This window comes from Hemiscyllium ocellatum, chromosome X (genome assembly GCF_020745735.1).
Source record: "Hemiscyllium ocellatum isolate sHemOce1 chromosome X, sHemOce1.pat.X.cur, whole genome shotgun sequence".
Classification (NCBI taxonomy): domain Eukaryota; kingdom Metazoa; phylum Chordata; class Chondrichthyes; order Orectolobiformes; family Hemiscylliidae; genus Hemiscyllium; species Hemiscyllium ocellatum.
In genome coordinates this window covers 16709482-16736506 of record NC_083453.1, presented here as the reverse complement: position 1 = coordinate 16736506, position 27025 = coordinate 16709482, and the positions used below count along the sequence as shown (strand labels likewise).

General features: G+C 41.3%; 1 protein-coding gene across 2 annotated transcripts in view; it reads left to right on the top strand.

Moving 5' to 3' along the window:
- lmbr1l (limb development membrane protein 1-like) overlaps positions 1 to 27025 on the top strand; it is a 67038-nt gene that overhangs the window by 29520 nt on the left and 10493 nt on the right. The window contains exons 3-15 of one of the 2 annotated variants that reach the window (XM_060820996.1): positions 2868 to 2901; positions 5210 to 5349; positions 6927 to 7030; positions 8628 to 8754; positions 10213 to 10281; positions 10867 to 10931; positions 14305 to 14377; positions 14694 to 14780; positions 14858 to 14934; positions 18444 to 18521; positions 20558 to 20631; positions 22359 to 22449; positions 26468 to 26534. In XM_060820996.1, the coding sequence (XP_060676979.1) occupies positions 2868 to 2901; positions 5210 to 5349; positions 6927 to 7030; positions 8628 to 8754; positions 10213 to 10281; positions 10867 to 10931; positions 14305 to 14377; positions 14694 to 14780; positions 14858 to 14934; positions 18444 to 18521; positions 20558 to 20631; positions 22359 to 22449; positions 26468 to 26534 (1086 nt within the window). The remainder of the gene's footprint in view (positions 1 to 2867; positions 2902 to 5209; positions 5350 to 6926; positions 7031 to 8627; positions 8755 to 10212; positions 10282 to 10866; positions 10932 to 14304; positions 14378 to 14693; positions 14781 to 14857; positions 14935 to 18443; positions 18522 to 20557; positions 20632 to 22358; positions 22450 to 26467; positions 26535 to 27025) is intronic. The other variant, XM_060820998.1, reaches the window with a different exon arrangement.

The window sequence follows — 27025 nt, the reverse complement described above, 5'->3', positions numbered from 1 at the left end:
CTTGGAAATATATTGCCATTCCTTCAGTGTCATTGGGTCACAATCCTGGAATTTGCTCCCTAATGGGGTTGTGGGTCAACTCGCAGCACTTAGACTATAGTGACTCAAGAAGGCAGTCACCCCCACTTTCTCAAGGGTATTAGGGATGGGCAATGAATGCAGGCCTCATCAGCAAAGGCCACACCCCATGAATGAATTAAAAAGAATTCCTGAGGTATTGTTGATATGTAACAGTTTTCTTTCTGTTGACCTTCAAGGCCACATGTCATATCCCAGCTGTACCAAAGGTTATTCTTAGCATAGATTGGGAATTAAACACACCTTGTTGATCATCTTGTACATCTTTAACTGCATCAGCTGCTTCATTTGCCCAATTGTTGACAGAATCCTGCAGTGCTGAGCATTTTAATGAGACTGTTTATTTTACATGGAATTATGTTTTTAGTGCCTCCTGTGTTGAGATCGGAATTGTCCTTCACAGATGACTATTTTCCCCCAGAGGCAGTATCGTTGGTTATAGAGGTCCTACTTCCTCCCTTGTTGAGATCAATTAATTCCTTGCAGGCGACAGTTTAGCTAGTCTGCTTCACTTGTGTTCTTCTAAAGCTTTTGCTGCTGTTTTGTGAAGTCAGGCAGGAGTAGTATTCTCCAAATTATGATGACTTCATATTTCAGGACATAGAGAGAAAGCAGGCAATTCATCGTTGCATAGACAATACAACCAACAGCTGCAGGGGCTATTTTTGTTCACTTCTTCATGTTGTTTCAGTTATTCATATGGTACCTAGTGGTGCCAAGCCTGCATGTTATTTGATAGGGTCAAGTACCATTGGACAGGCAATGACATCTGTGTGTGGCTTAAACTTCCTTAGCATCTTGTCAACATTCTGGACATGTTGTTCCTCTATGAATGAAAAGTGTACGTTGGCACATTTCCGTAGCCACAAATATCTTAGAGCCGTTGCTGAAATGCTCTTCAGTGAGTTTTGGGTGAAATCAAATTACCCAGCAGATTTTGATTGATTTTGGGCCAGAGTTGTGTTGGGAAACATGAAAAATGCATCACGTTGATGTAATCTGAGAAAATGACGTTCATCTTTAGAAGGAGATAAGAAATGGGTTGCTTAAAACTTGCCAATGAAATTTGAAAGAGGGGAAACAGAGGTTTTTCATCTGAGAGCCCAGAGCTTGGGGTATAGACCTCCTGAAGGCATGGCTATTAATTGGTGGGGTGGAGTGAAGTCCAGACATACAGGTGGTGAGAATTGGCCCTTCTGTAAAAAGACCAATAGAACAAAATACTGTCCATAAGTTAGCCTTTTATTTTCCGATCTGACTGTAAAGATTTTTTTTTGCTTTTTTTTCTTGTTTTTGAGGTGTGTGGTTGAGGCAGACCAGAAACATTAACAAAAGGTGGCAAAATGAAGCAGAATCTCGTTATATCAACCAAAGAAAATTGGCAATCCCAACTGTGTAGCCTGCCACCCGAGCATGAGGATCCCAATTTGAGAGTTACCTTCAAAATAGTGATGTTCCTTGTGTATGTAAATGTAAAGAAAAAGGACCTGTCATTTTTTTTTAAAATTACTTTTTTAAAAAATTGTTTCTGGGATGTGGGTGTTGCTGGCTGAGCCGACTGTTTCTGCCCATCATTAAATGCCCTGAAGAAGGTGGTGGTGAGCTGCTGCTTGCAACTGCTGCAGTCTTTTGGGTGGAGGGACACTGTGCTGTTGAGCTTTCTTGGTGCTGTGAGCTTTTCTTTGGTCTGGTGAAGTCATTATTAAGACTGGAGAGCTGTAAAGTGGGCTTGGAGGGATGGAGGCAGATCCCTCTTTTCACAGGATAGTGAATATATTAGTGAGTTTTGAGAAGATTTGTAGCTCAGTTTGAGGTTCTGGATGTAGGTTTGCTCGCTGAGCTGGAAGGTTCATTTTCAGGCATTTCATCACCATACTCGGTGACATCTTCAGTGAGCCTCTGGATAAAGCGGCTCCGTGTTACCTAGTATGGTGACGAAATGTCTGAAAACGAACCTTCCAGCTCAGTGAGCAAACCTACATCCAGTGGATATGTGGTAAGGACTCTAGGTTGGTTTGAGATCAAATAAAGCTTCCAAACAGAACTGAATTGCTATTTGTTGAGAATGGGGTTTGAAGGTAATAGAGACATAAATGCTTGTTTTATTTAAGGAAAGGAATTTAGTTGCTCCCATGAGAAGAGGTAACTAGGATGCAATAATCATGCATTGTTGATCAAGTGTGGTGCTGGAAAAGCACAGCAGGTCAGGCAGCATCTGAGGAGCACGAGAGTCAACGTTACGGGCATCGCCTTTCTTCAGGAAAAGGGCTTATGCCCGTAACGTTGACTCTCTTGCTACTCGGATGCTGTCTGACCTCCTGTGCTTTTCCAGCGCCACACTTGATCAACTCTGACTCTCCAGCATCCACAGCCCGCACTATCTCCTCCTAATTATGCATAGGCTCTGGATGATGTGAGCCTGACATCAAATGGCCTTTTCTTGATTCAGCCTTTGTGTTCTTAAGACTGTGGAAGGAAAATCTGAAATATATTAAATGTTATCTATCCTTTATAGTCCTTAATTTAAGACTTGAACCAAGATGTGTTTCTCTGACTAACAGTTGAAATCGGGAAGTGAAGCTTTTGAAATCAGTGTAGTGTCAAGACTCTGACGGCTTGATTAGGCTTAAAGGTGTTACAGACCATCTTCCTAGTTTAATCCTACAAATCCATTGTTAATATTTTTCCACCATCAGGAAATTGTATATTAACAAGGAAAGAAATTCGTTGTTGTAAGAATAAAGCAGTAATTCTAACTTGTATAATATGAAATTCTCTATCTTCTCTAGACAATAACGAAGATGCCACAGTCAATCGTATCACGTAAGTTTAACTTCTTGATATACTCAACTCAATCTTCTATTTTCACCTTCTTCCATTAAAACCAGCCATGTTATAAACCAGCCGAAAGGAGGAATTATGGGAACTACTGCCTTATACCACAAATGTATAATAATGGCACTGTGTTGTACTTTAGTCCCAGTCGAACTGACGTCTCCGAAGGCACTAATCATTTGGACTTTGTATGTGATGGTAAAATTAGGAAATTATTGTCGGCTCAGTCCTGCCCTTTGGACAGACACGTGTGTATCAATTCAGACAGCCATCCAGCCATTTGGCCACCTTTTTCTTTTGTCTGAATTATTTTTAAGAACACAATAAATATTTATGCCACCCTATTGTACAATATACTGATTGTGCCACTAGTAATCCAGAGGATGAGAATTCAGATCCCACTCTAACAATTCAAGAATATGAATGCACTTTTTTAAAAAAAGGATCTGGAAATAAAAATATGATATCGGCAGAAATGGCCATGAAGTTGTTGGAGTTTTTTTTTGTGGGGATGTGTGGCAAACTGGCTTGTCAGTGCTCATTTTATTTGGAAACCAGTCTTTGCTTAGATAAAAACCAAGAATTGTGCTTGTTGAAATCTGAAATTAAAACAAAGTGCTGGAGAAATTCAGCAGGTCTGGCAGGATCTGTAGAGAGAGAAAAAACACAGTTGAAGAGTCAGTGGATTTGAAACATCAGAATTCTGAGTTTCTTCCTCACCTTCTGTTTTTATCCTTGTTTGGTCTGGGCCTAGAGGTATTCCCAAACCCGGTCAACATGCAGGTTTGCTGGGCTAAATGGCCTGTTACGAAGCTGTGCTATTTTCTGATGCCTGACTGACCTTTTAAGGTGACCTAACAAGCCATTCCATTGTATTAAACAGCTGCAACAGATCAAGAAAGTCTATCACTTCCTTCTTAGCATAATAAAAAAGCAGGCATTAAGTGTCTGTCCTGTCAAAGATGTCCATACTCAAAGAATGAATAACAATTGGCCAAAGCCCTAGACGATATTTTGGAACGTTATTAATGAGGGAATCTTGATTTTTTTTTCCCCCTACTTTTGGCTGACATAACAGCCTTGATGAAAAGCTAATTATCTTGGTTTCAAAATTTCTCCATTTGAGATGCAATAAATGGTGAAAGTCTTTGAGTTTTTTAAATATAAGATAACTACTGTCAATTGCCTTGAAGTGGAATCAAGATTTGAGTGGTGCTGGAAAAGCGCAGCAGGTCAGGCAGCATCCGAGGAGCAGGAGAATCGACATTTCGGGCAAAAAGCCCTTCATCAGGAATGAATTCTTCTTAGGATATAGTACAGAGGGGGTTGCAGTTCTGAGAGAGTGTGGCCCTCAGTTGAGGCATAGCTGACTGTAGAGAGGTTAGGTGGCGGCGCATGGCTGTGAGCGTGGAGCGGAGGATCCTGAAGGAGAACCATTGCTGGTGATTTTGAATTTGTAGTCTGTACTGGTTGTCCTGTTCAGATCCAAACTGTGCTGGTTTGAATGTAGTCCGGAGTCCATGTGGGGTCAGTTGGTTGCGGAGGCAAGCACTGAAGTGGAACCAGTTCTTCTTTTACTGAACAGCGGGGAATGTTGGACTTCCCATACAAATAGTTATTAAATATTTTGAATAAGGGGAGGAGAGATAAAGAACTTACATTAATAAAGCATCTTTCTGGCTATTAAGCAGTTTGAAAATTTCAATGTTTGCAATGTAGCCAGTTGTTTTGTATGTATTTCTGTGTGAATGTCATTAGAGTTTGTGTACCTTGAACTGGATCATTGTCTCTGTCTGCTACCATGGTGTTCAGAGGATTATCTACATTGTTTGAAATGCTGAGGAAGCTTGTTTTAAAAATCTAGTCAAGAGGCATTATTTACTGAAATATTATACTCTTCTGTCTGTCCCCCTCCTCACCCACCCCTATGCTTCCCCTCTCCCACACTTACTATTTATGGAAAGATGCTGCTTTAAAAGCACACAGCCACCTCCCACCATCTGTTGTCCCAACGCACGTGTGATTAACCTGTTGGTAGATTCAAAACACAGGGATTTTTGGTGGCTGTCTGTGCAGTACTATTCCTACTGATCGAGGGGCAGCTGAAGGCAAGAGAATGGAGGTGCTATGGTCAGCTGTCTTAAGCAATAAAGGAGCAAGTTTGCCCTCCTATCTGTGTGCTATATCTGAGCCATGTGCTAATTGGAAGATGTTGATATGTTGTAATGACCTAAATCTGACCATTTTTTTAAAACCACAGGACACTCGTGGGTAATTTTAATCTTTTTGTAAATAGGTTATGGATGTGTACGTTCACCCTCGCAGTATCTGCTGGGGCTGTCTTCCTTCTTCCGTTTTCAATTATTAGCAACGAGGTCCTGCTTTCATTGCCAGAAAACTATTATATGCAGTGGTTGAATGGTTCACTTATTCATGGTGAGTAAATGAGAGCTTAAATAATAACATTGTCCATTTTCAGGCAAAGAATTGAGTTTTATAAAACACTGCTGAGTTTTATTATGTTCGTTACTATAGGACAGTACATCGAGGAAAGAGCTATATTCTTGTTTACCTGTTATCAGCTTGAACTCCAATTTGAATCACTAATGCAGCTAAAATAATAAATGTGGGTTGTTAGCCGTTTCAAAATTATAGTACTGATTTTTCTGTGCTTCTTAAGAGTGAGTCAGAGCCTATGGGAGTGAGCTAAAGTTGCCATCTAGTGGTGAAAGGGAATAACCACAAGCAGCTACAGTTCCAAGCGTTTTGAGGAAGAGTGGCCATGTTCTCACAATGCTTGGCCCGGTCTGTATCTCAAATCTTGACTCTGGATTTTTATTTCCTCCTCCATCACAATTTCTTTTTTGTTATTCAACAATGAGCATTTTCTCATTCTGTAGTGTAGGCATCAAATATGGTATCTAAAATGCTGGCTATAATTAGGGGTGTAAAACCTGCAGGATTGTCTTAAGAGTACCAGGTATCAAAAGATTAATTCCCAGGAGACTGGTGCAAGCAAGCTGGGAGAAGAATCACTGGGGAATTAGGAAAAAGGCTCATTTTGCAGTTGGGGTTTTTAGTTTTAGTTATTAAAAACAAATATTTGGAAATCTGGCAGAGGATTCTTTGACTGGTCAAGTCATCAATTTAGCTAACCAAATCAGTGTGATTTTTAATTGGTTTGGGAAGACACTGTGTTGGTAGACTGAATGTTTTAGCTGATTATACTGAAACCTCTAGAGATACATTCAGTCAGAGCTGGCATTGGATCTGAGATTCAATTCTATTTTAAAAGCCTTTGAAAATTTCCATTAGGTCATTCATAGTCATAGAGATGTACAACGTGGAAACACCCTTCGGTCCAACTCATCTATGCCGACCAAATAGCCTAACCTAATCTCGACCCATTTGCCATCACTTGGCCCATGTCCCTCCAAACCCTTCCTATTCATATACCCATCCAAATGCCTTTGAAATGCTGTTATTGTACCAGCCTCCACCACATCCTCTAGCAGCTCATTCCATACACATACCACCCTCTGTGTGAAAAAGTTGCAACTTAGGTCCCTTTTAAATCTTTTCCATCTCATCTTAAACCTTTGGACTCCTCTACCCTGGGGAAAAGACCTTGTCTATTTATCCTATCCATGTCCCTCATGATTTTATAAATCTCTATGAAGTCACCCCTCAGCCTCCGACACGCCAGGGAATACAGCCCCAGCCTATTCAGCCTCAAACATCCTTGTAAATCTTTTCTGAACCCTTTCAAGTTCCCATTTCAAAGTCTCTAATTGCACAGACTGAAAATTATTTCCTTTAAAATTATTTTCTTTTATCTTCTAATAGAGTCAGTGTTCCCAGTTGCAACTCAATGACTGTTCTGATGGAGGTTTTGGATAATTAAGCTTCCTTGATTATCTAGCCTCAGCACTAGTTACAGAACCCAATAATTGTACAGCAGGTGTTAACAGAAATCTCCAGAGAATGTAAGTGTCCTGTGTCTCTCCCTGCAGGCCTATGGAATCTTGTTTTTCTCTTCTCCAACATCTCTCTTGTGTTCCTGATGCCTTTTGCATACTTCTTCACTGAATCTGAGGGATTTGCTGGCTCAAAAAAGGTAAGAAAGGATATTGTGGTGTTGCAGAAAGACTAAAAGAGCAGTGGTAAATGAGTGAATGTAATTGGATTTAAAATCATTACTGGAAAATAGGATGAGAAGGGTTGATTGCTGTATTGCAATAACTACAAGATTGTTGAATATACCAAACCAGCTGGAAGACTGGCTATGTCTTCCCCTCCAAACTTGAATGAAGTGCAGTCCTGTACTCAATGGCAGGACTGAATTTAGGAAGTGCAGAACATGGGTTGAACGATTGAGGGGCTGTGGGGAGGCAGTGAATATATGTTTGTCTTTGTGTGCTGGGCGGAAGCAGCAAAGGGGGAGAAGCTCAATCTTAATGATACATTGATAATTCCTGGTGTTGCTAAAGTGTAAACTAAGAAAGTTTTTAAAAAGGCTTGGGGATTATCTTTCATTCTGGAAATGTGAGGAGTTTGAGGAGAGTTCCTTGCTGGACATCTCTATGACCAGATGGGTACTTCGATCCAGCTTGATTTGACAGTGTGGTTTAACCATTATGTGTGGTTGATAGTTTGTTTTTTGTCAGGCCTTTGAATCCATTGATAGTGAAGATTCAATAAACCAATCTCTCTGCATGTAACCTGTTTTTGTCATTTGAGAGCTACTTTAACAAATTTCAGCGATTTTAAACTAATCCTGGAATTGGCTGATTGATTGATTTATGGCATGTCCTGTGGAGAGGGAGGAATTCTGATGAAGGGCTTGTGCCCGAAACGTCGAATTTCCTGTTCCTTGGATGCTGCCTGACCTGCGCTTTAACCAGCAACACATTTTCAGCTCATGTCCTGTGGAGATCACAGTGGGTCAGGCAGCATCGATGGAGAAAGAGCAAGCTCATGTTTCGAGTTGGGATGACTCTTCTTCAGGGCTGACGTGAAGTGTGGAGGGGCAACATTTATGTAATAGTTTGGGAGGGCTGTGGGGTTGGTGGGGGGTGGAGTACTGGGGGAGAAAGGATGCTCAATGTTCAGATTAAGTGGTCGTAGTGTGAGAATGGCAGAACAATGGTGTGTCTAACTGGCAGACTGGGAAGAACAGGCAATCCCACTGGGTTGGGGGAAGGGGAGAAAGGACCTGGTGACAGAGAATGGAACAAGTAAAGCTAAAAGAGAGGGGAGGAATGGGAGTGGCTTCACAATTTGAAGGTGTTGAGTTAATATTATGTCCAGAAGGCCATAAAGTGCTTCGTCTAAAGATGAGATGTTGTTCCTCCAGTTTGCACTGTGATTCACTGGAACACTGCAGTATGCTGAGGACAGATACATGTGACATGCGAACAGGACGCTGGGTTAAAATGACTGGCTATGGCAAGGGCAGGGTCCTGCTTACACACACGGATTGGAGGTGTTACACAAAGCAGTCACCCAGTCTGAGTTTGGTTTCTCCCTTTGGGTGACTGGATCAGTTAAACAACTCTCTGCATTGACTGACACTGGTAGTACAAGCTCCTGACATTAAAATGGCTGGATTCAACATCTCATTTGTCTGACCTGGATTTTCAGCTCAAATATGTTAATTGTCATTCTTAATAAATAGGAACCCAGTTTGAGAGATGGTATTGTCTTTTCCACAGGGAATAATGGCTCGAGTTTATGAAACATTTGTTGTCCTCTTTCTTCTGACCCTCCTGGTACTGGGGATTGTGTGGGTGGCATCTGCAATCATCAATAATGATGCAGCTAGCAGAGAATCTCTGTATGGTGAGTGTCAAGCCAAAGGCTAAATCGGCGACCCTATCTGTTCTCCTTGATGTCTTGAAAACTTCAATCAAAACACTTATTTACTTTCTAAACCCCAAGGAACACCAGCCTAGTTTGTTAAATCTTTCCTTATAACTTTACCCCTCTGAGTCAAGGTGTCATTGTAAATCTAGAACATAGAACATAGAAAAATACAGCGTAGTACAGGCCCTTTGGCCCTCGATGTTGCGCTGACCCAAGCCCACCTAACCTATGCTAGCCCACTATCCTCCATATACCTATCCAATGCCCGTTTAAATGCCCATATAGAGGGAGAGTCCACCACTGCTACTGGCGGGGCATTCCATGAACTCATGACTCGCTGAGTAAAGAACAGTACAGTAGGCCAGTACAGTACACCTTTAGGTGTGGTAGAATATTCACCTATTCTAGGCATGGACTAACCAGAGCATTGTATAACGAAAGGATGAATCCTATCCCTTTTCTATTCGAATCTCTTAGATGCAGAGATCAGCATTCCATTACCTTTTTGATTAACTTTCAATATCTGTTCATTTTTAAGGATTATGTATCTGGGCTCCCAAGTCATAGAATCCCTACAGTGTTGAAACAGGCCCTTCGGCCCAACATGTCCACACTGACCCTCCAAAGAGTAACCCACCTATACCCCAACCCTAATATCCTATATTTACCCCTGACCAATCACCTAACCTAACATGCCTGACCGCTATAGGGCAATCTGGCATGGCCAATTCACCTAACCTGTATATCTTCGGATTGTGGGAGGAAACCAGAGCACCCGGAGGAAACCCATGCAGACACTAAGAGAATGTGCAAACTCCACACAGTTGCCCAAGGCTGGAATCTAACCCAGTTCCCTGGCACTGTGAGGCAGCAGTGCTAACCACTGAGCCACTGTGTCACCTCTTTGGCCTTCCATTGTTTCTAGCCTTTCGTCATTTAGTATTTGCTATGTCTATCCTTTTTGAGTCCAAATTGGGTGACCTCGTATTTGCCTACATTGAAATCCACTTGCTACAGTTTTGTCCATTTACTTAATCTATCAGTGTCTGCCTGCAAGCAGTGGAGATAGAAGCATAAGGTTACAATGTATCTATCTTTTTGTGCCAACAGCAAATTTGGATTTGTTGCTTTCTATCCCATCATCTGGGGCCTCCTGGAGGAGGAGTGGCAACACATGTTGCAATTTGTTTTTTTTTTAAATTGTGATGGTGTTGGCACTAGAATTGTGGTTGCAGGCCTAGCACAAAGTCTGAAGGCTCATTGGATGGGTTGAATGGTCTCGTTCTGCACTGAAATCATTCTGGTATTATTTCTGTGCTCCTGTTATCTTGGATGTTGCATCTCAGGAAAGTCAACAATTTGAGAACAAGACCCTTTCCAGCTATTCATTCTTATTCCGTCTATATTTTAACCTGTGTTCTCTTTCACCAACAGATCTGTGGGACTATTACCTTCCATACCTCTACTCCTGTATTTCTCTATTTGGAGTTCTGCTTCTCCTCTGTGAGTAACACCTTCTAGTATAAAATAATGGCCTTGAATTGCTGTTTCTCCTGCTAAATAGCATCATTTAAAACCATTTTCATGAAATTAAATGAAGCTTCACACAATCGTGTGAAGTTTGCTTAAATAGCCCAGTACTTGAATTCAAATGGCTTGTAAACTGTGTTCTTGAACAAATGTGAATTTTGGGTTATGTACTTGCATACTATCGATGAGTGCAAGGACAAAGCTTAGCATAAATCGATTTATTTAACATGAGAAGCAGACAGGGGCTGTTGACTCTACAACCAGAGCTGAACTGATCAAACTTGTCCTGCTTAACTTTCCCCTTTTTAAATTGAGCATTGGCACAACAAAGAGAAAATTATTTGCTTCTTTAAGCAGTCAGTTCTTTGATCTCCAGTGGATTATTGTTTACTACAGTTTTTCTAGAATGAATCATGTTACACAGCATTTCATCATTGTAAAGTCTTTTCATTTCCTTTTTTAAAAAAAAATGGAAATGTTCAGAATGCTTTAGTTTTATTTCTTTTTATTGCAAAGGTCTTTGATTTCCAGAATTAACTTGTCTCCTTCACTTCACAGTGTGCACTCCTTTTGGCTTGTCCCGCATGTTCACTGTCACTGGGCAACTACTTGTAAAACCCAGGGTAAGGAATCTTACTCATAACTTCTCACCATCTAAAGGGGCTGTTCTATAACTCCAAACTTTGTACTTCAGAATAGGCTGACTCTTGCTGGAATGCATTTCCTCCAAATCCAGCTGCACCCTGGGCTGTATCTCAAGTTGCCGTTCTTTCTGTGAATGGAGATGATGTCAGTTTGATGTCTGACCATAACAGTCAAGTCTAGTTATGTGTGGACAGCTACAATTATCAACAGAGAGCTTGGACAATAATCAGGAGCAGGAACCCTATCTGATTTTCATTTCCACGAATGAACATTGTAAAACTCCCAATTCCACTGACTGAAATGATCTAAATTCCTTAAGAGATAGGAGCAGGAGTAGACCATTCAGCCCCTCAAACCCACTCTGCTATTCCATAAGATCATGGTTAATCTGCTCCAAGTTTCAACTCCTGTTTTGTGGCAGCTCAGCACAGTCATTAAATCCTTAGTATTTCAAAACATTTGTCCACCTCCTCTTTAAATACTCTGTGATCTCGCCTCCACAACTCTGGGGTAGAGAATTCCAGACATTCCCTACCCTCTGGGAGAAGAAATTCCTTCACATCTCTCTTATAAATGAGTGTCCCCTTATTCTTCAATGATGTCCCTTCCTCAAGATTCCCCCCCCCCCCCCCCCCCCAACTAGTGAAAGTATCTTCTCAACATCTACTCTGTCAAGCCCCCTTCAGAACCATGTATATTTCAATGAGATCATCTTCTCATTCTAATGAAGCAAGGCCTAATCTTTTTAACTGTTCTTGGTAATGGCATCCCTTCATCCCAGGAATCAGCCAAGTGAATCTCTCTTGAATTGCTTCCAATGCCAGTGTACCCTTTTTAAAATACAAGAACCAAAACTCTCCACAGTACTGTGGGTACAGACTCACCAACACCCTGTATAGTTGATCCAAGACTTCCCTACTTCTTAAATTGCAAACCCCTATCAATAAGGCCAATGTGCAATTTACCATTTTAATTACCTGCTGCACCTGCATGCTAACGCTTTATGTTTCATACACAAGTGCATCTATTTGCTGCACTTTTTTGAGTCTCTCTCAATTTAAATAATTGTCTGCCTTTTGACTTTTGCTGCAGCAATTAGATAAGCAATGAGTAACCCAAATGTGAGTCTTTTTCTTATGTGTCTCATTAGACACCACCTTGCACATTTATCCACAAAGAATTGCATTTTAAAATTCCTTGAGTATTCATGTGTACTTTCATTAATTTAAGGTTTCAGTTATAGCTCATTGGTAGTGCTTGCCTCTAAGTTAGAAGGTCAAGGTTCAAGTTCCCCTTCAGAGCATAGAATCCAGGTTGACACTGGAGTGCTGCTGAAGGTGCCACTTCTAGATGAGACATTTTAAATCAAGGCCCCACTTGCCCTCTTTGGGCACACATGAAAAAACGTTATAGCACTCTTTTGAGCAGCAGAAGGCGTCAACCAATATTTTGGCCTTGAAAAATAATTACAATTTTTTGAAGCAAATCCAACTTAGTCAAAATTATCTCCCTGCTGTTTGTGGGACCTTTTTGTGAACGAAGTGATTGTTACAACAGTGACTAATTTCAAACTGCTTTCTTTGGCTGTGCAGCCATTTGTGATGTGCTGAGTTGATGAAATGCACCGTAGAAGTGGATTTTTTTTCTTAACTTTCATTCTGGTACTGCATTTAAATAATCAAATATTGATTTCAAAAATTTGTTAGGACTTAGTTTGTCATTTGTATGTCTAATGTCAGTGATAAATTGATATAAACAAAGGAATTTTGTGCTATGAGAAGAGGCTCACATTTTTAAATGTACTTTTTAAAAGTATGTTTTAAAATGTACTTCAATAATTAGTTCTCCAATGTAAATGCTGCATGAGAATATTTAATGCAAAAACTGACTATTTTGGATCAATGATGACTCTGTCCCCTTCATCCCTTCCCCTGATCTCCTGATCAGTCTTCATGGTTACATACAAGACTGTAAATACTGCCCTGTCACTGGTGTCTTGGAACTGCAAGGTACCATCTAACTTAGTTTTGTAGTGACTGAATTGCCTCTAATTCATTGTGCTGCTGTCTCATACTCAGTATTGGATGAGCAGAAGTTTCCTCCAATTAAATGTTGTCTGTATTAAATAACCATTGTTTTTGGTCCCTGCGACAAACTGTGTTCATTAATGCCCAGACTCCATCCCCTCCCTGGTAACAGATATTGAACCATGTGTTTGGAATGCTGACATTCCATTTGACTGTAAGCTGATTTTCTGGCCCCCTTGCCTCTCCATCACCAAAAGCTACTTCATACTTCCATTTACAAACTGGAGGGAAAGGCAATGCTGACTGTGCTGCTACTGGAGTGTGCTCAAGGAGGAGGCTCCTTCTTTACACCCTCCTTACAAAAGGGGTACTGTTCCTGCTGAAAGGAAAAGGGCAGCACGGTGGCTCAGTGGTTAGCACTGCTGCCTCACAGCACCAGGGTCCTGGGTTCGATTCCAGTCTCGGGTGACTGAGTGAAGTTTGCACGTACTCCCCGTGTCTGTCTGGGTTTCCTCCGGGTGCTCCGGTTTCCTCTCACAATCCAAAGATGTGCAGGCCAGGTGAATTGGCCGTGCTAAATTACCCGTAGTGTTCACGGATGTGTAGGTTGGATGCATTAGTCAGGGGTACATATAGGGTAGGGGAATGGGTCTGGGTGGGTTATTCTTTGAAAGGTCAGTGTGGACTTGTTAGGCCTCAGGGCCTGTTTCCACACTGTAGGAATTCTGCGATTCTATTGTATTTCTGATATCACCAGCCTCTGTCCATCCTCAGCACATCACTCCTTTTGTTATTTCCAGATTCAACAGCTGACTACCCTCCATACACTTGTACTCATCACCTGTTTGTACTCTAACTTGCACCAGGTCCTGCTCACCCATTAACCCAGTTGTTGCTGAGCCAGACTGGCTCCTTGTCACACAGCCCATCAGTTTTAAGGTTCTCTCTCTTGTGTTCATGTTCCTCCAGCCCACACCTGTCTGAGATCTGTGCACTTCTCTAATTCTGGCCTTTTGAGCCTCCGTGGTCTGTATTATTCTGCCATTGAGGAACTTGCTATCAGTTGCCTGAGCCCAAGCTTTGGAATTGTCTCTGTAAACCCCTCTGCCCCACTCTTCCCTTAAGAATGATCTTAAAATATACGTTTTAAGTCAAGCTTTTGACCATCTGTCCCAGTGTTGTCTTGTAGGGTACAATGTTTGATAATGCTTTTGTGAAGAGCATTAGAAATTATTAGTTTTTGTTGAAGTGCTATGTAAATGCAAGCTGTTATTGAAGGGAGAGAGAATACATCAATCATAATGCTTTATTTTTTGATTTGTAGCTTTTGGAGGATCTGGATGAACAACTCAATTGTACACGATTTGAGGAGGCTGCTGTGCTACATAAGCTAAATGGTATGCAGAAACACTTTTTTTTTGCCAGCAGTAATGCTATAGTACATATGATACTGTGTCCAACCCCATCCTTAATAAGGCAGTAAACATAGCTGAATTTGATACCTTTTCATCTTCTGTCAAGCATGTAAGCTTCCTAAACAATAGTTTGAATCACAATTCATATATTTTTGAGCTGTGCAGTTTCATGTTCCAATGCTAGCTGATCATTACAATAGAGAGTTTGATCTTTAGTTGAATAGAAAAGTTAATATGTTTGAAAGGAATTGAAATGCAACATTACTAATATATCTGTTTTGCTTTCTTACGGTGCCAGGCAAGATGTCATCTTGCTGGGTGTTTTTCAGTGTGGAATCCCTTAAGTATCATTTCCTGAACATCCATACCAGGAGGATTAAGTTGGGTAAGGCACAGAAAATCTGGATTAACTTTATACTACTGCATCGTGTGACATGTCTAACAGCAAATTTGTTCCTACAGAAATAAGGAGAAGAGCATCGCCCTGGCAAAGGAACCTGGGATACCCATTGGTCATGTTGCTGCTTCTGGCATTAACAGTAAGTGTCAAAAATATTGATTGGGTTTTGATGAAGAAACTCCAGCCACTTGTAATTAATGCAAAATTTAGCTTCTATTCCATGGCCACTTTAATAAAGCACCAATTAACTGGCTTAATATTCAAAGGGTGCCATTTATGACCATGTTACAATGATACAAAATACAAACCTGCAAATTAGACTTGATTCTCACTGCAACCTTCTTCTGATAAATGCACACCTTGTCCAAACATAGAAGGCCACGTACCCAATCACTTATTGTGTAGAATTGTTGATCACACGGAACTTTTTAACTACAAAGTATTTTGCAAACTTTTTAATGCTTTGCCAACTCAGTGTAGCCAACCTACCTCAAATATCACCTGGAGACTGTAGCATGCTTTATAGTCTGGCCTTTCGTTTAGTGTAAGAGGTTTTCAAGTTTTTTTTTTGTTTTGCATTCAACTATTGAATGCAAATGTTTGCATATTGTTATGGACCGGACCAGACCAAACTCCCTCAAGAAGGTAGCCGAGACCTTAACTTTTTCTTATCTTAAAGATAAGTGTGAGGCATTGCATTCCAGATGCAATTCAATTGGTCAAACTACTTGACTTTAAGCAAAACACTTTTTATTTTTACACTGCAGTTAAAATACAGACAAAACAAAAACAAAAATGAAAGAATTGGCTTAACTGTAACTCTTTTATTTCATTAAGCATTTCGATATTTCTACTAACTACTACTAATTAACTGTTCTAATATAGTAACATCCCATAAGCACATAAAACAGACTGTCTCACATACAATTCTAGCAGCAGGAAGAGAACCCTGCCTTTAGCTGTAACAGAGAGAGGAATAAGAGCTTCCATGTTCAGCTTCAAGACCCCAGCAACTGAAAAAAGCTAAAGCTAAAAATCTAGGTTCTGTGGGAGCTTCATCCCACCCATTCAGGCTGCTTCTATTGTTCCAATTATTTTTTTTGAAAAAAATACCCAAGGCCTCACAAGCTGTTTTCTCTATTGGATTTCAGCAGACTACTTGACACTTCTAGGTAAAAACAATGACTGCAGATGCTGGAAACCAGATTTTGGATTAGTGGTGCTGGAAGAGCACAGCAGTTCAGGCAGCATCCGAGGAGCAGCAAAATTGACGTTTCGGGCAAAAGCCCTTCATCAGGAATAAAGGCAGAGAGCCTGAAGCGTGGAGAGATAAGCTAGAGGAGGGTCCTGTAGCTTCCTCTACCTTATCCCTGCACACTTCAGGCTCTCTGCCTTTATTCCTGATGAAGGGCTCATGCTTGACACTTCTATTTCAACCTCTCTTCATTTGGGGAAAAAAAGGACAAAATACACCTCCTTAAAGCCATAGTGTCATCACAATATTGTCTATGGATCTGCTGTTTGTAAAATCAGTGTTTTTCTGTAAAACAAAAACTAATAAGGGTTAAATGGTGTGTATTTTTCTTCTTGGAAAATCTTTAAAAGCATTTTTTTTGCTGTGAACGAAATCAATTAAAAACCATTTTTTCAACTGAAGGAATTGCTAAGAGGACCATTTTCGAACAACTTGACATTCCAGTCATCCACATGTTATAATGTTAAAAGAAAAATTCAGGGGAACACTCCGGTCTTGGAATCCCAATTCCAAATTGACTGGGAGAGTGCAGGTTTCAATTTCGTGTAGTCAGCCAAGAGTTCTGAAGACAATCTCATTAGACTGAAAGCATTAACTGACTCTCTCCACAGACCCTGCCAGATCTATTGAGTGTTTCTAGAATTTTCTGTTCTAACTTGATCAGATTTAGCTTTCAGAAGACCTATGACTTTGAAGAGATAGGCTGAGCCTTTTGTTATTGTTACTTTTTCAACGAGCTTGAGCTATCTCCATGGTGTCTATTTGCCTGTTCCAATTTTACCACGGGAAAGCATGTCTTTCTAATCATTGCAGTTTGGGTTAATTGTACAGAATCTACTGTGGTACCTACAATAAGAGACAATCTAACCATCACTCCCTAACATTCAGTGCCATTACTATCACTGAGTCTCACACTGTCAACATTCTAGGGGTTTCCATTGACTAGAAACTGAACTTGACCAGCTATATAAATACTGTGGCGAGAAGAGCAAGTCAGAGGCTGAGAATCCTGCAGTGAATAGCTCATCTCCTGACTCCCTAAAGCCTGTCCACTACCTACAAGGTACAAGTCAAGAGTGTGATGGAATACTCCCCACTTCCCTGGATGGGTGCAACACCAGCAACACTCAAGCTTAACACAATCCAGGACACAGCAGCCCATTTGATTGGCACCATATCTAGCACCTTTGACATTCATAATGGCAGCAGTGTGACCTACCTACAAGATGCACTGCAGAAACTCACCAAGAATGCTTTTGACAGCATCTTCCAAACATGTGACTTGTAAAATCTAGAAGGTCAAAAGCTGCAAACTCATGGCAACACCACCACCTACAAATTCCCCTTCAAGTCTCTCACATATTGCTGTTCCTTCAGTGTTGCTGGGTCAGATTCCCTCCCTAACAGCACTGAGTGTACCTACAGCCAAAGGACCACAGTGGTTCAAGAAGGCAGTTCACCATCACCTTCCCTTGGCAATTAGGCTTGGGCAGTAAATGCTGGCCCAGTCTGGGATGCCCACATCCTGTGAAAGTATGTTTATAAATAAAAGAAAAATGTTTTAACCTCATTTCTGCGGGTCTATTGTGAAGTGGTTTGGAAGGGTTTTTTTTCCCATTCATACATTTTGTAATTCAGTGCTGGTTTTAGAGTTCAGTCTGCAGTCCTTCCTGAGTCCCCTGGAGCTGCACGGCTTTTAAAGAGAGGCTGCATTATGTTTTATGAGTGACTCATTTACATAACTCCACCAAAATGATGAATGGCATCATAGTTTTGAAATAAACTTTGTTTTATACAGGAGTTAATTGATTGTGGTTCAATTGGTTGAACCAGAAAATCCAACTTCACATGAAAGCCCTCATTGAAAAGATGAACTGTTTGCTGACCTTTGGCACAAACATTTTTGCTCCTGTTTTAGTCCTGATGAAAATGTGAGCCAGGAATTAGTCATTACTCAATCCATAAATAAAACTTCCAGTATTTTGGAATTGGTGCCCCTGATCAAGCTTAAGTATTACCTAAATAAGGGTGTCTGTGCTCGTGAACTATGTAACACTTTAGCAGCTAGCAGCAGCATCGAGCCCTTCCACCAGAGGTGCATCATGGACCAAACACAGCATTCAGCATCCTTTGCTGTGCTTCCACGATGCTCTCCAACTTCTATTGTACTGTTCATGCTGGGTTACACTGGAGGCTCCAAATTCACTTTGTATTGTTCCATCAGTTTTAAGAGTTGCATAGACTGTACTGAAATGAATAAACTGCTCCTGAAACATAGTGATGTAGCTCAATCACAACTGTTCTGGGACTGACTGTGATGTCTGTCTAAATGGGGAATGCTGGATTACACATTCTTCCCAGTTGATAATTTTTTTAATCTACTGTAATTTCAGGGTATCTCCGTGCTCCTGGTGGGATTCCACGTTCTTGAATTACTAATTGATGAAACCGCCATGCCTAAAGGAATGCAGGTAAGGAATCTAAAATAAAGTGTGTGTGTGTGTGTGTGTGTGTGTGTGTGTGTGTGTGTGTGTGTGTGTGTGTGTGTGTGTGTGAGATCCATCCACAGACTTGTGATGTTTCCTCTATCACCACCTCCTCCTGCCTCTCTTCACCCTGACCTCCATCCCAAATATATATTTGAGTTTTAAAAGCTGCACATCATCGACTCTGAAAAGTCAGCATGGTTTTTGTGAGGTGAGGTTACTCAGCCGTAGTCCAATTCGAATAGTGGAGCAGGTTTAATAGGCTGAATGACCTTCTCCTGTTTCTTGTGAAGTGTAGTAGCTGAAATTTTCCAGATTTGCTCCTGTCTGCCTATTACCCCTGTGACTAGCTGGAATTATCATAGTCTGGTGTCTTTATCATTTCTAAACTTCAGCAAGGGAGGTCCTCAACATTGAATATGTGATTGATGTCTAAATGCCAGGACAGTCACACGTTGTGTGTTCTGTAACTAGACCAACTAGCTGTAACCTTGTTACAGTGGAGTGAAATTGAACTTGTTAAATGCTAATCTTGAAGATAGAAGCCGTTTCATTCTGTGTGAACTTCTACATGACAAGATGTTTAGTCTGAATGTAGAAAAGCATGCACATGTATGTCGGCTGATGCATCTCCATAGAGTCATAGAGATGTACAGTATAGAAACAGACCCTTTGGTCCAACTCGTCCACGATGACCAGATATCCTAAACTAATCTAGTCCTATTTTCCAGCACTTGGCCCATATCCCTCTAAACCCTTCCTATTCATATATCCATCCAGATGCCTTTTAAATGCTGTAATTGTACCAGCCTCCACCACTTCCTCTGGCAGCTCATTCCATACACGCACCACCCTCTGCGTGAGAAAGTTACCCCTCAGGTCCTTTTTAAATCCTTCTCCTCTCAACTTAAACGTATGTCCTCTAATTCTGGACTCTCCCAACCCAGGGAAAAGACCATGTCTATTTCCCCTATTCGTGCCCCTCATGATTTTATAAACTTCTAATAGGTCATCCCATTTTTTAAAACAACTGCTTAATAACTTGCAAAAGTATTGTTTTTGGCAGTAACTCAGCTCTCTAAACCAGCACTTGATGCTAAATTATAAATGGCGCATATACTCTCTTTTTAGTAAAGACAAAATGTTACAGAAACCCATGTTTCTCTGTCCAGATGTTGCCCAACAGAGTTTAACGTTTCAAGTTGAATAGCGATGATTTTCTTTTTTGTTCTGTTTGCATATATGCAAACAATGTGTCAAAATAAGCAAACGTGAATTTTATATACCTTCTCCCAAAAGATATCATCGAGCCCTTTCAGCTGTTACTTGTGCTGTTTTACAATGTAGTCCTTAAACCTTTTTCCAAGTTATATCATGCACCAACCTTAACAACCTGGAGAGGGAGCTCCTATACCATGTACAGCACATATCTGAAATAAGAATGAAAAATGTTGGAACATGCACTGTGTGTTTGCCAGAAAGGGGGGAAAAAGAAGGGTTAACTCTTCACAACTCCTTTGCAACTCTGAACAATAATTGATTGTACAATATTGACCTTTTTCTTCTCCTTCCAAATATGGGCCAGCCTCTTGTATACGTCCAGTCTGATAGCATTTTTTCCCCCCCACTTTTCTTTGTGCACAGTATCTATGTTTTTGAAGGAAAATGGCAGCTGTCTGTTTGCAGGTCACTCTTGCATTGTGGTGGGGAACTTCTGAATTTTGTATCCACCCAACTCTTTGCTGAATTACAACCACTGCCCAATACTTTGTCTAAAAGGCCATTCTTGCGTGAACCTGGACAGAGTGTTTGAAGATATTTTCACGATCCAGCTTAAAGTATTGTGCATTAATTGTCACCCAGGATCCCAACTGGGCTACTCTCCTACCCAACCTTCTCACTCCATCTCCTTTCTTCAACAGCCAACCCCCAGCCCCATCCTAAGACTATTGTAGTTAAACTCATGTGTGACTCATGATATGTGATGGTTCCAGTGCTGTTAAGAACTTTTTCTATTCCAGGATCCTCCTCTGGGGAAAGACTCTCTGTCTATGTTTGGTTCACTTGGAGCAGCTGTGGAAGTTGTTCTCATTTTGTATCCTTTCAGCAATTTTTCTTCTGTAAAGATGGATGCGGTCCCACTGTGTTAGGTCACCTTCGCTTTGTTCACCAGAGTCTTCTCCAGTTGCCTACTGCATTCTGTTGGGTTGGCACATGCAGTCGGCAGAGGCTAAGTGCCGCAGTGAGCTTGAGGGAATGTTCCAATCTTCTACCTTCATTTTTAATTGATTGTGGGATAGGAGTGTTGCTGACGAGGCAAAATATCCAGCCTCTGATCTGTTGTAGCTGCAGTATTTATGTGCCTGACCCGGTTCAGTTTCTGATTCATGGTAGCTCCCAGGATGTTGAGGAGCCATTTGGATACAGAACTGGCTCAAAGGTAGAAGACAGAGGGTGGTGGTGGAGGGTTGTTTTTCAGACTGGAGGCCTGTGACCAGTGGAGTGCCACAAGGATCGGTGCTGGGTCCTCTACTTTTTGTCATTTACATAAATGATTTGGATGTGAGCATAAGAGGTATAGTTAGTAAGTTTGCGGATTACACCAAAATTGGAGGTGTAGTGGACAGCAAAGAGGATTATCTCAGATTAGAACAGGATCTGGACCAGATGGGCCAATGGGCCGAGAAGTGGCAGATGGACTATAATTCAGATAAATGCAAAGTGTTGATTTTGGGAAAGCAAATCTTAGCAGGACTTATACACTTAATAGTAAGGTCCTAGGGAGTGTTGCTGAACAAAGAGACCTTGGAGTGCAGGTTCATAGCCCCTTGAAAGTGGAGTTGCAGGTAGATAGGATAGTGAAGAAGGCGTTCCTTTTATTGGTCAGAGTATTGAGTACAGGAGTTGGGAGGCATGTTGCGGCTGTACAGTACATTGGTTAGACCACTGTTGGAATATTGCGTGCAATTCTGGTCTCCTCCCTATCGGAAAGATGTTGTGAAACTTGAAAGGGTTCAGAAAAGATTTACAAGGATGTTGCCAAGGTTGGAGGATTTGAGCTATAGGGAGAGGCTGAACAGGCTGGGGCTGTTTTCTCTGGAGCGTCGGAGGCTGAGGGGTGACCTTATCGAGGTTTACAAAATTATGAGGGGCATGGATAGGGTAAATAGGCAAAGTCTTTTTACTGGGATCGGGGAGTCCAGAACTAGAGGGCATGGGTTTATGGTGAGAGGGGAAAGATATGAAAAAGACCTAAGGGGCAACCTTTTCACACAGAGGGTGGTACGTCTATGGAATGAGCTGCCAGAGGTTGCGATAGGGACTGGTACAATTGCAACATTTAAGAGGCATTTGGATGGGTATATGAATAGGAAGGGTTTGGAGGGTTATAGGCTAGGTGCTGGCAGGTGGGACTAGATTGGGTTGGGATATCTGGTCAGCATGAATGGGTTGGACTGAAGGGTCTGTTTCCATGCTGTACATCTCTATGACACTATGACTCTGAGTGGTACCAATGCTGTTGAATATCAAGAAGTAATGGTTACTACACAGCACTGTCTGGTGTGAGTGTACTTGTCACTTTTCAGCCCAAACCTGAAAGCTGTCCAGGTCTTGCTACATGCAGATACAGACTGTTTCAGTAACTGAATCACAAATGAGTGTCCCCATCTCTTTTATAATGTAGGGCAAGTCATTAATTTAGCGTGGGCGGGCCCATGGTTTAACTACTCATCCATAAGATGGTTTGCTAGTTTCTGATGCTCTCGAACTAGTTTTTGACTGGCATGTTGAATATTTTATTGCACCTTAATGTCAGTGCAGTTACTTAATGGTGTCTTCAGTTGTTGGATTTTACAGTTCCCCGTTTTTCGTCAAACTTGCCCCCAGGAAGCAGGACACTACCATGACTAAAGTAAGGTTGGGAAACGTATCTGTTAAAGTAATTTCTTCGGAGGATTATAATGGTCACTTATAGAATGTCACATTGTGCTCTTTGTTTCCTGTGTATGCTATTACAATATTGGGAACTGTACAATGATACATTGGGTAAGATCAGTGGCTATTTCCTCTTTGAAATCTCCCATCATGTTCTCTCTGATTCCAGAATCAGACTACATATTATGACAAATGTTAACTCTCCAAAGAGCATCCACACCAGGGGCTGCACAGAGTTATAAACTGGCTACTAATTCTTATTTGCAAGCTATGCCAGAGACAGTGCTGCCCACAATACAAAAGCCAAGTTAGCCAATGACTAAGCTGTGTTGTCCATTTGCACAGCAGCTATGGACAGCTCTGTTCAGCTTGTTCTAATAGATTAAATTATTAATATTAGAATACAGCCAGCAAGTACTCGGTCAAATATTATAAGACCATATGACCATAAGACACAGGAGTGGAAGTAAGGCCATTTGGCCCATCGAGTCCACTCCGCCATTCAATCATGGCTGATGGGCATTTCTACTCCACTAACCAGCATTCTCCCCGTAGCCCATAATTCCTTGTGACATCAAGGATTTATCAATCTCTGCCTTGAAGACTTTTAGCGTCCTGGCCTCCACTGCACTCTGCGGCAATGAATTCCACAGGCCCACCACTCTCTGGCTGAAGAAATGTCTCCGCAGTTCTGTTCTGAATTGAACCCCTCTAATTCTAAGGCTGTGTCCATGGGTCCTAGTCTCCTCGCCAATTTCCTAGCGTCCACCCTTTCCAAGCCATGTATTATCTTGTAAATTTCTATTAAATCTCCCCTTAATCTTCTAAACTCCAATGAATACAATCCCAGGATCCTCAGCCGTTCCTCATATGTTAGACCGACCATTCCAGGGATCATCCGTGTGAATCTCCGCTGGACACACTCCAGTGCCAGTATGTCCTTCCTGAGGTGTGGGGACCAAAACTGGACACAGTACTCCAAATGGGGCCTAGCCAGAACTTTATAAAGTCTCAGTAGCACAACGGTGCTTTTATATTCCAACCTTCTTGAGATAAGTGCTGCAAATGTGTTGCTGGTCAAAGCACAGCAGGCCAGGCAGCATCTCAGGAATAGAGAATTCGACGTTTCGAGCATAAGCCCTAAGTGGCAACATTGTATTTGCTTTCTTAATCACGGACTCAACCTGCATGTTTACCTTTAGAGAATCCTCGACTAGCACTCCCAGATCCCTTTATACTTTGGCTTTATGAATTTTCGCACCATTTAGAAAGTAGTCTATGCTTTTATTCTTTTTTCCAAGACCTCGCATTTGCTCACATTGAACTTCATCAGCCATTTCCTGGACCACTCTCCCAAACTGTCTAGATGCTTTCTGCAGCCTTCCCACTTCCTCAGTACTACCTGCCTGTCCACCTAACTTTGTATCATCGGCAAACTTTGCTAGAATGCCCCCAGTCCCTTCATCCAGATCATTAATATATAATGCGAATAGCTGTGGCCCCAACACTGAACCATGCGGGACACCGTTTGTCACCAGCTGCCATTCCGAAAAAGAAGCTTTTATCCCAACTCTCTGCCTTCTGTCAGACAGCCAATCCTCAATCCATCCCAGCAGCTCACCTCGAACACCATGGGCCCTCACCTTGATCAGCAGCCTCCCGTGTGGCACCTTATCAAAGGCCTTTTGGAAGTCTAGATAGACCACATCCACTGGGTTTCCCTGGTCTAACCTACTTGTCACCTCTTCAAAGAATTCCAACAGGTTTGTCAGACACGACCTCCCTTACTAAATCCATGTTGACTTGTTCTAATCAGTCTCTGCTCTTCCAAGAATTTAGAAACCTCATCCTTAATGATTGATTCTAGAATATTACCAACAACCGAGGTTAGGCTAATTGGCCTATAATTTTCCCATCTTTTGTTTTGATCCTTTCTTGAACAAGGGGGTTACAACAGCAATCTTCCAATCATCCGGGACTTTCTCTGACTCCAATGACTTTTGAAAGATCTCAACCAATGCCTCCGCTATTTCCTCAGCTACCTCTCTCAGAACTCTAAGATGTATCCCATAGGGGCCAGGAGATTTATCAATTTTAAGACCTTTAAGCTTTTCTAGCACTTTCTCTTTTGTAATGGCCCCCTGACTCCCTTTTATGTAATTACAAACACTGTGAAAGAGGGCAGGAAAAGCTGATGGGTCCTGCCTCTGAGTATTGTGAGTTACAGCCCAAACCCTGCCAGCAGTGTGATTGTCCCAGAAAAGACAAGTTTTAAAAATGAAGACAAGAATGGTAAACTTAGGTGGAAAGAAAAGGATTCAGCAGCAGCTCTCTCTAAACTCTGAAGGTAATCCACACACACACACACACACACACACACACACACACACACACACACACACACACACACACACACACCTGCAACTTTCTGGATATAGAGATGTTAGACATTTAAAGGAACTTGTCTAAATCCCTTTTGAATGCTTGTGGTGAGTCTGCACTCACTCGATGTGCTGACAATTTATTCCAGAGTATAAGATTCTGCAGAAAAAGCTTCACCTTGTAGCACCTCACCAGGTTTTATGCTTTTGTAACCAATGCTAGTGTTATTGGTCTTTGCATTTGAAGTAGCCTGTCCATGTGGCCTGAACCCACTCCTTCAGATACTTTAAGAATGACGATTATATCTCCTTGGAAACTGTCTGTTCCAAAACTCTTCAAAATACTCCAGGTCTCAGTCTGTCCTGGTAACTTGTAGGGTCTTAAATAGCTAGTGAGATAGATATTGCATTGCTTTTAATTTTTAAAACTCACTGGATTCAGGCAAAGTTCCATTTGATTGGAAAATAGCTAATGTAACTCCTTTATTCAAAAAGGGAGGGAGACAGAACGTGAGAAGCCCCAGACAGTTAGCTTAACCTCTGTCAAGGGGAAAATGTTAAAAGCGATTATTAAAGACATTTATAACAGGGTACTTGGATAAGTTCAAGGTAATCGGGCAGAGCCAACATGGCTGTGTTAAAGGAAAATCTTGTTTAATTTATTGGTTTTCTTTTGAAGAAGTAACTTGCGTTACAGATAAAGTGGAACAAATAGATGCATTGTACTTTGATTTCCAGAAGGCATTTGATAAGGTGCCCACATCAAAGGTTGCTGGGGGTAACTTACTGGCTTGGACAGAAGATTGGCTGGCTAACAAGAAGCAGAGAGTAAGAATAAAAGGGACTTTGTCAAGCTGGCTGGATGTCACAAGCGATCTGCAATGGGATTGGTGCTCATACCTCAACTCTTTACATTTTATATAAATGATTTAGATGAAGGATTGAAGGTATTGTAGCTGAATTTGCTGATGACACAAAGGTAGGTAGGAAAGTGAGTTGTGCAGAGAACACCAGGCTAAAAAGAGATAGACTAAGTGAGTGAGCAAAGATCTGGCAAATGGAGAACAATGCAAAAAAGTATAATGTCTCTTTTGGCAGAAAGAATAGAAAAGCATATTATTTAAATGGTGAGAGGTTACAGAGCTTTGACATGCAGATGTTTCTGGGTGTCCTAGTGCATGAATAGCAGATACACCAAAGAATCGGGAAAACTGATCGTGTTATCTTTTATTGTGAGGGGAGTTGAATGCAGGAGTTGGGGTGTTATGCTTTACTTATGCAGGGCGATTGTGGCACTGTATCTGTAGCACTGGGTACAGTGCTGGTCCATCATATGTATGGAAGGATGTTAATCCATTGGAAGCAACTTAGAGAAGGTTTACTAGACTAATATTTAGAATAGCAAACTATCTTGTGGGAAAAGGTTAGGCCTGTATCATCTGGAGTCAGAGTTGACTTCTATGTTACAATTAAGATCCCAAGGGAGACTTCATTGAGTGGATTTGGAAAGATGCTTCTTCTTTTCCATGTTCCGGATAGAGCATGATAAAGCCATTTCAAGGATACTATTATCATGTCCTGCATAAAATCTTTCAATCAATCTGTTTTATTTAGATAATCGGGAACTGTGTATCACTGCTTGTTCTGAGCTCAGCCCTGCCAGTATTCTCCCGGACTCTTGGTAAGCAGTTGTAAATTTTTCCACTGACTGTAGCTTCCACCTCCACTTTTAACCATTGTCTCTAAGTTATTCAAATCTTCCTCATCTGCTGAGTGTGTATATCTCTGCTGAGGCAGTATCAGGGATGTCTTAATTGCTTTGGCCTACTTAGCCTAGTGAGGAGAACAACATTGACCCGAGTTTTCAGTTTGTTAGCATGTACTCTGCTAAAGAGTGATTTTTAAAAATGTGCACCAATGAGGGAAATGTCAGGTGAAGATGAGATGGAAGGAGTTTGAATTTACACTGCAACCTATCACATTGGCAGAGCTCACTGATGTATCTTTAATGAGATGCTGTTATTATGTCATTGAACACAATAATCAGTTTGGAGCGCAAAACAGTGAGAGATTAATGACTTTGAATAGATTACTAGAACTGCTTTTGGGGATGAACCCTGAAGAACTCTTTGCTTCTCTTCAAATAGTTCCAGTAGATCTTCTGTGGCAGTT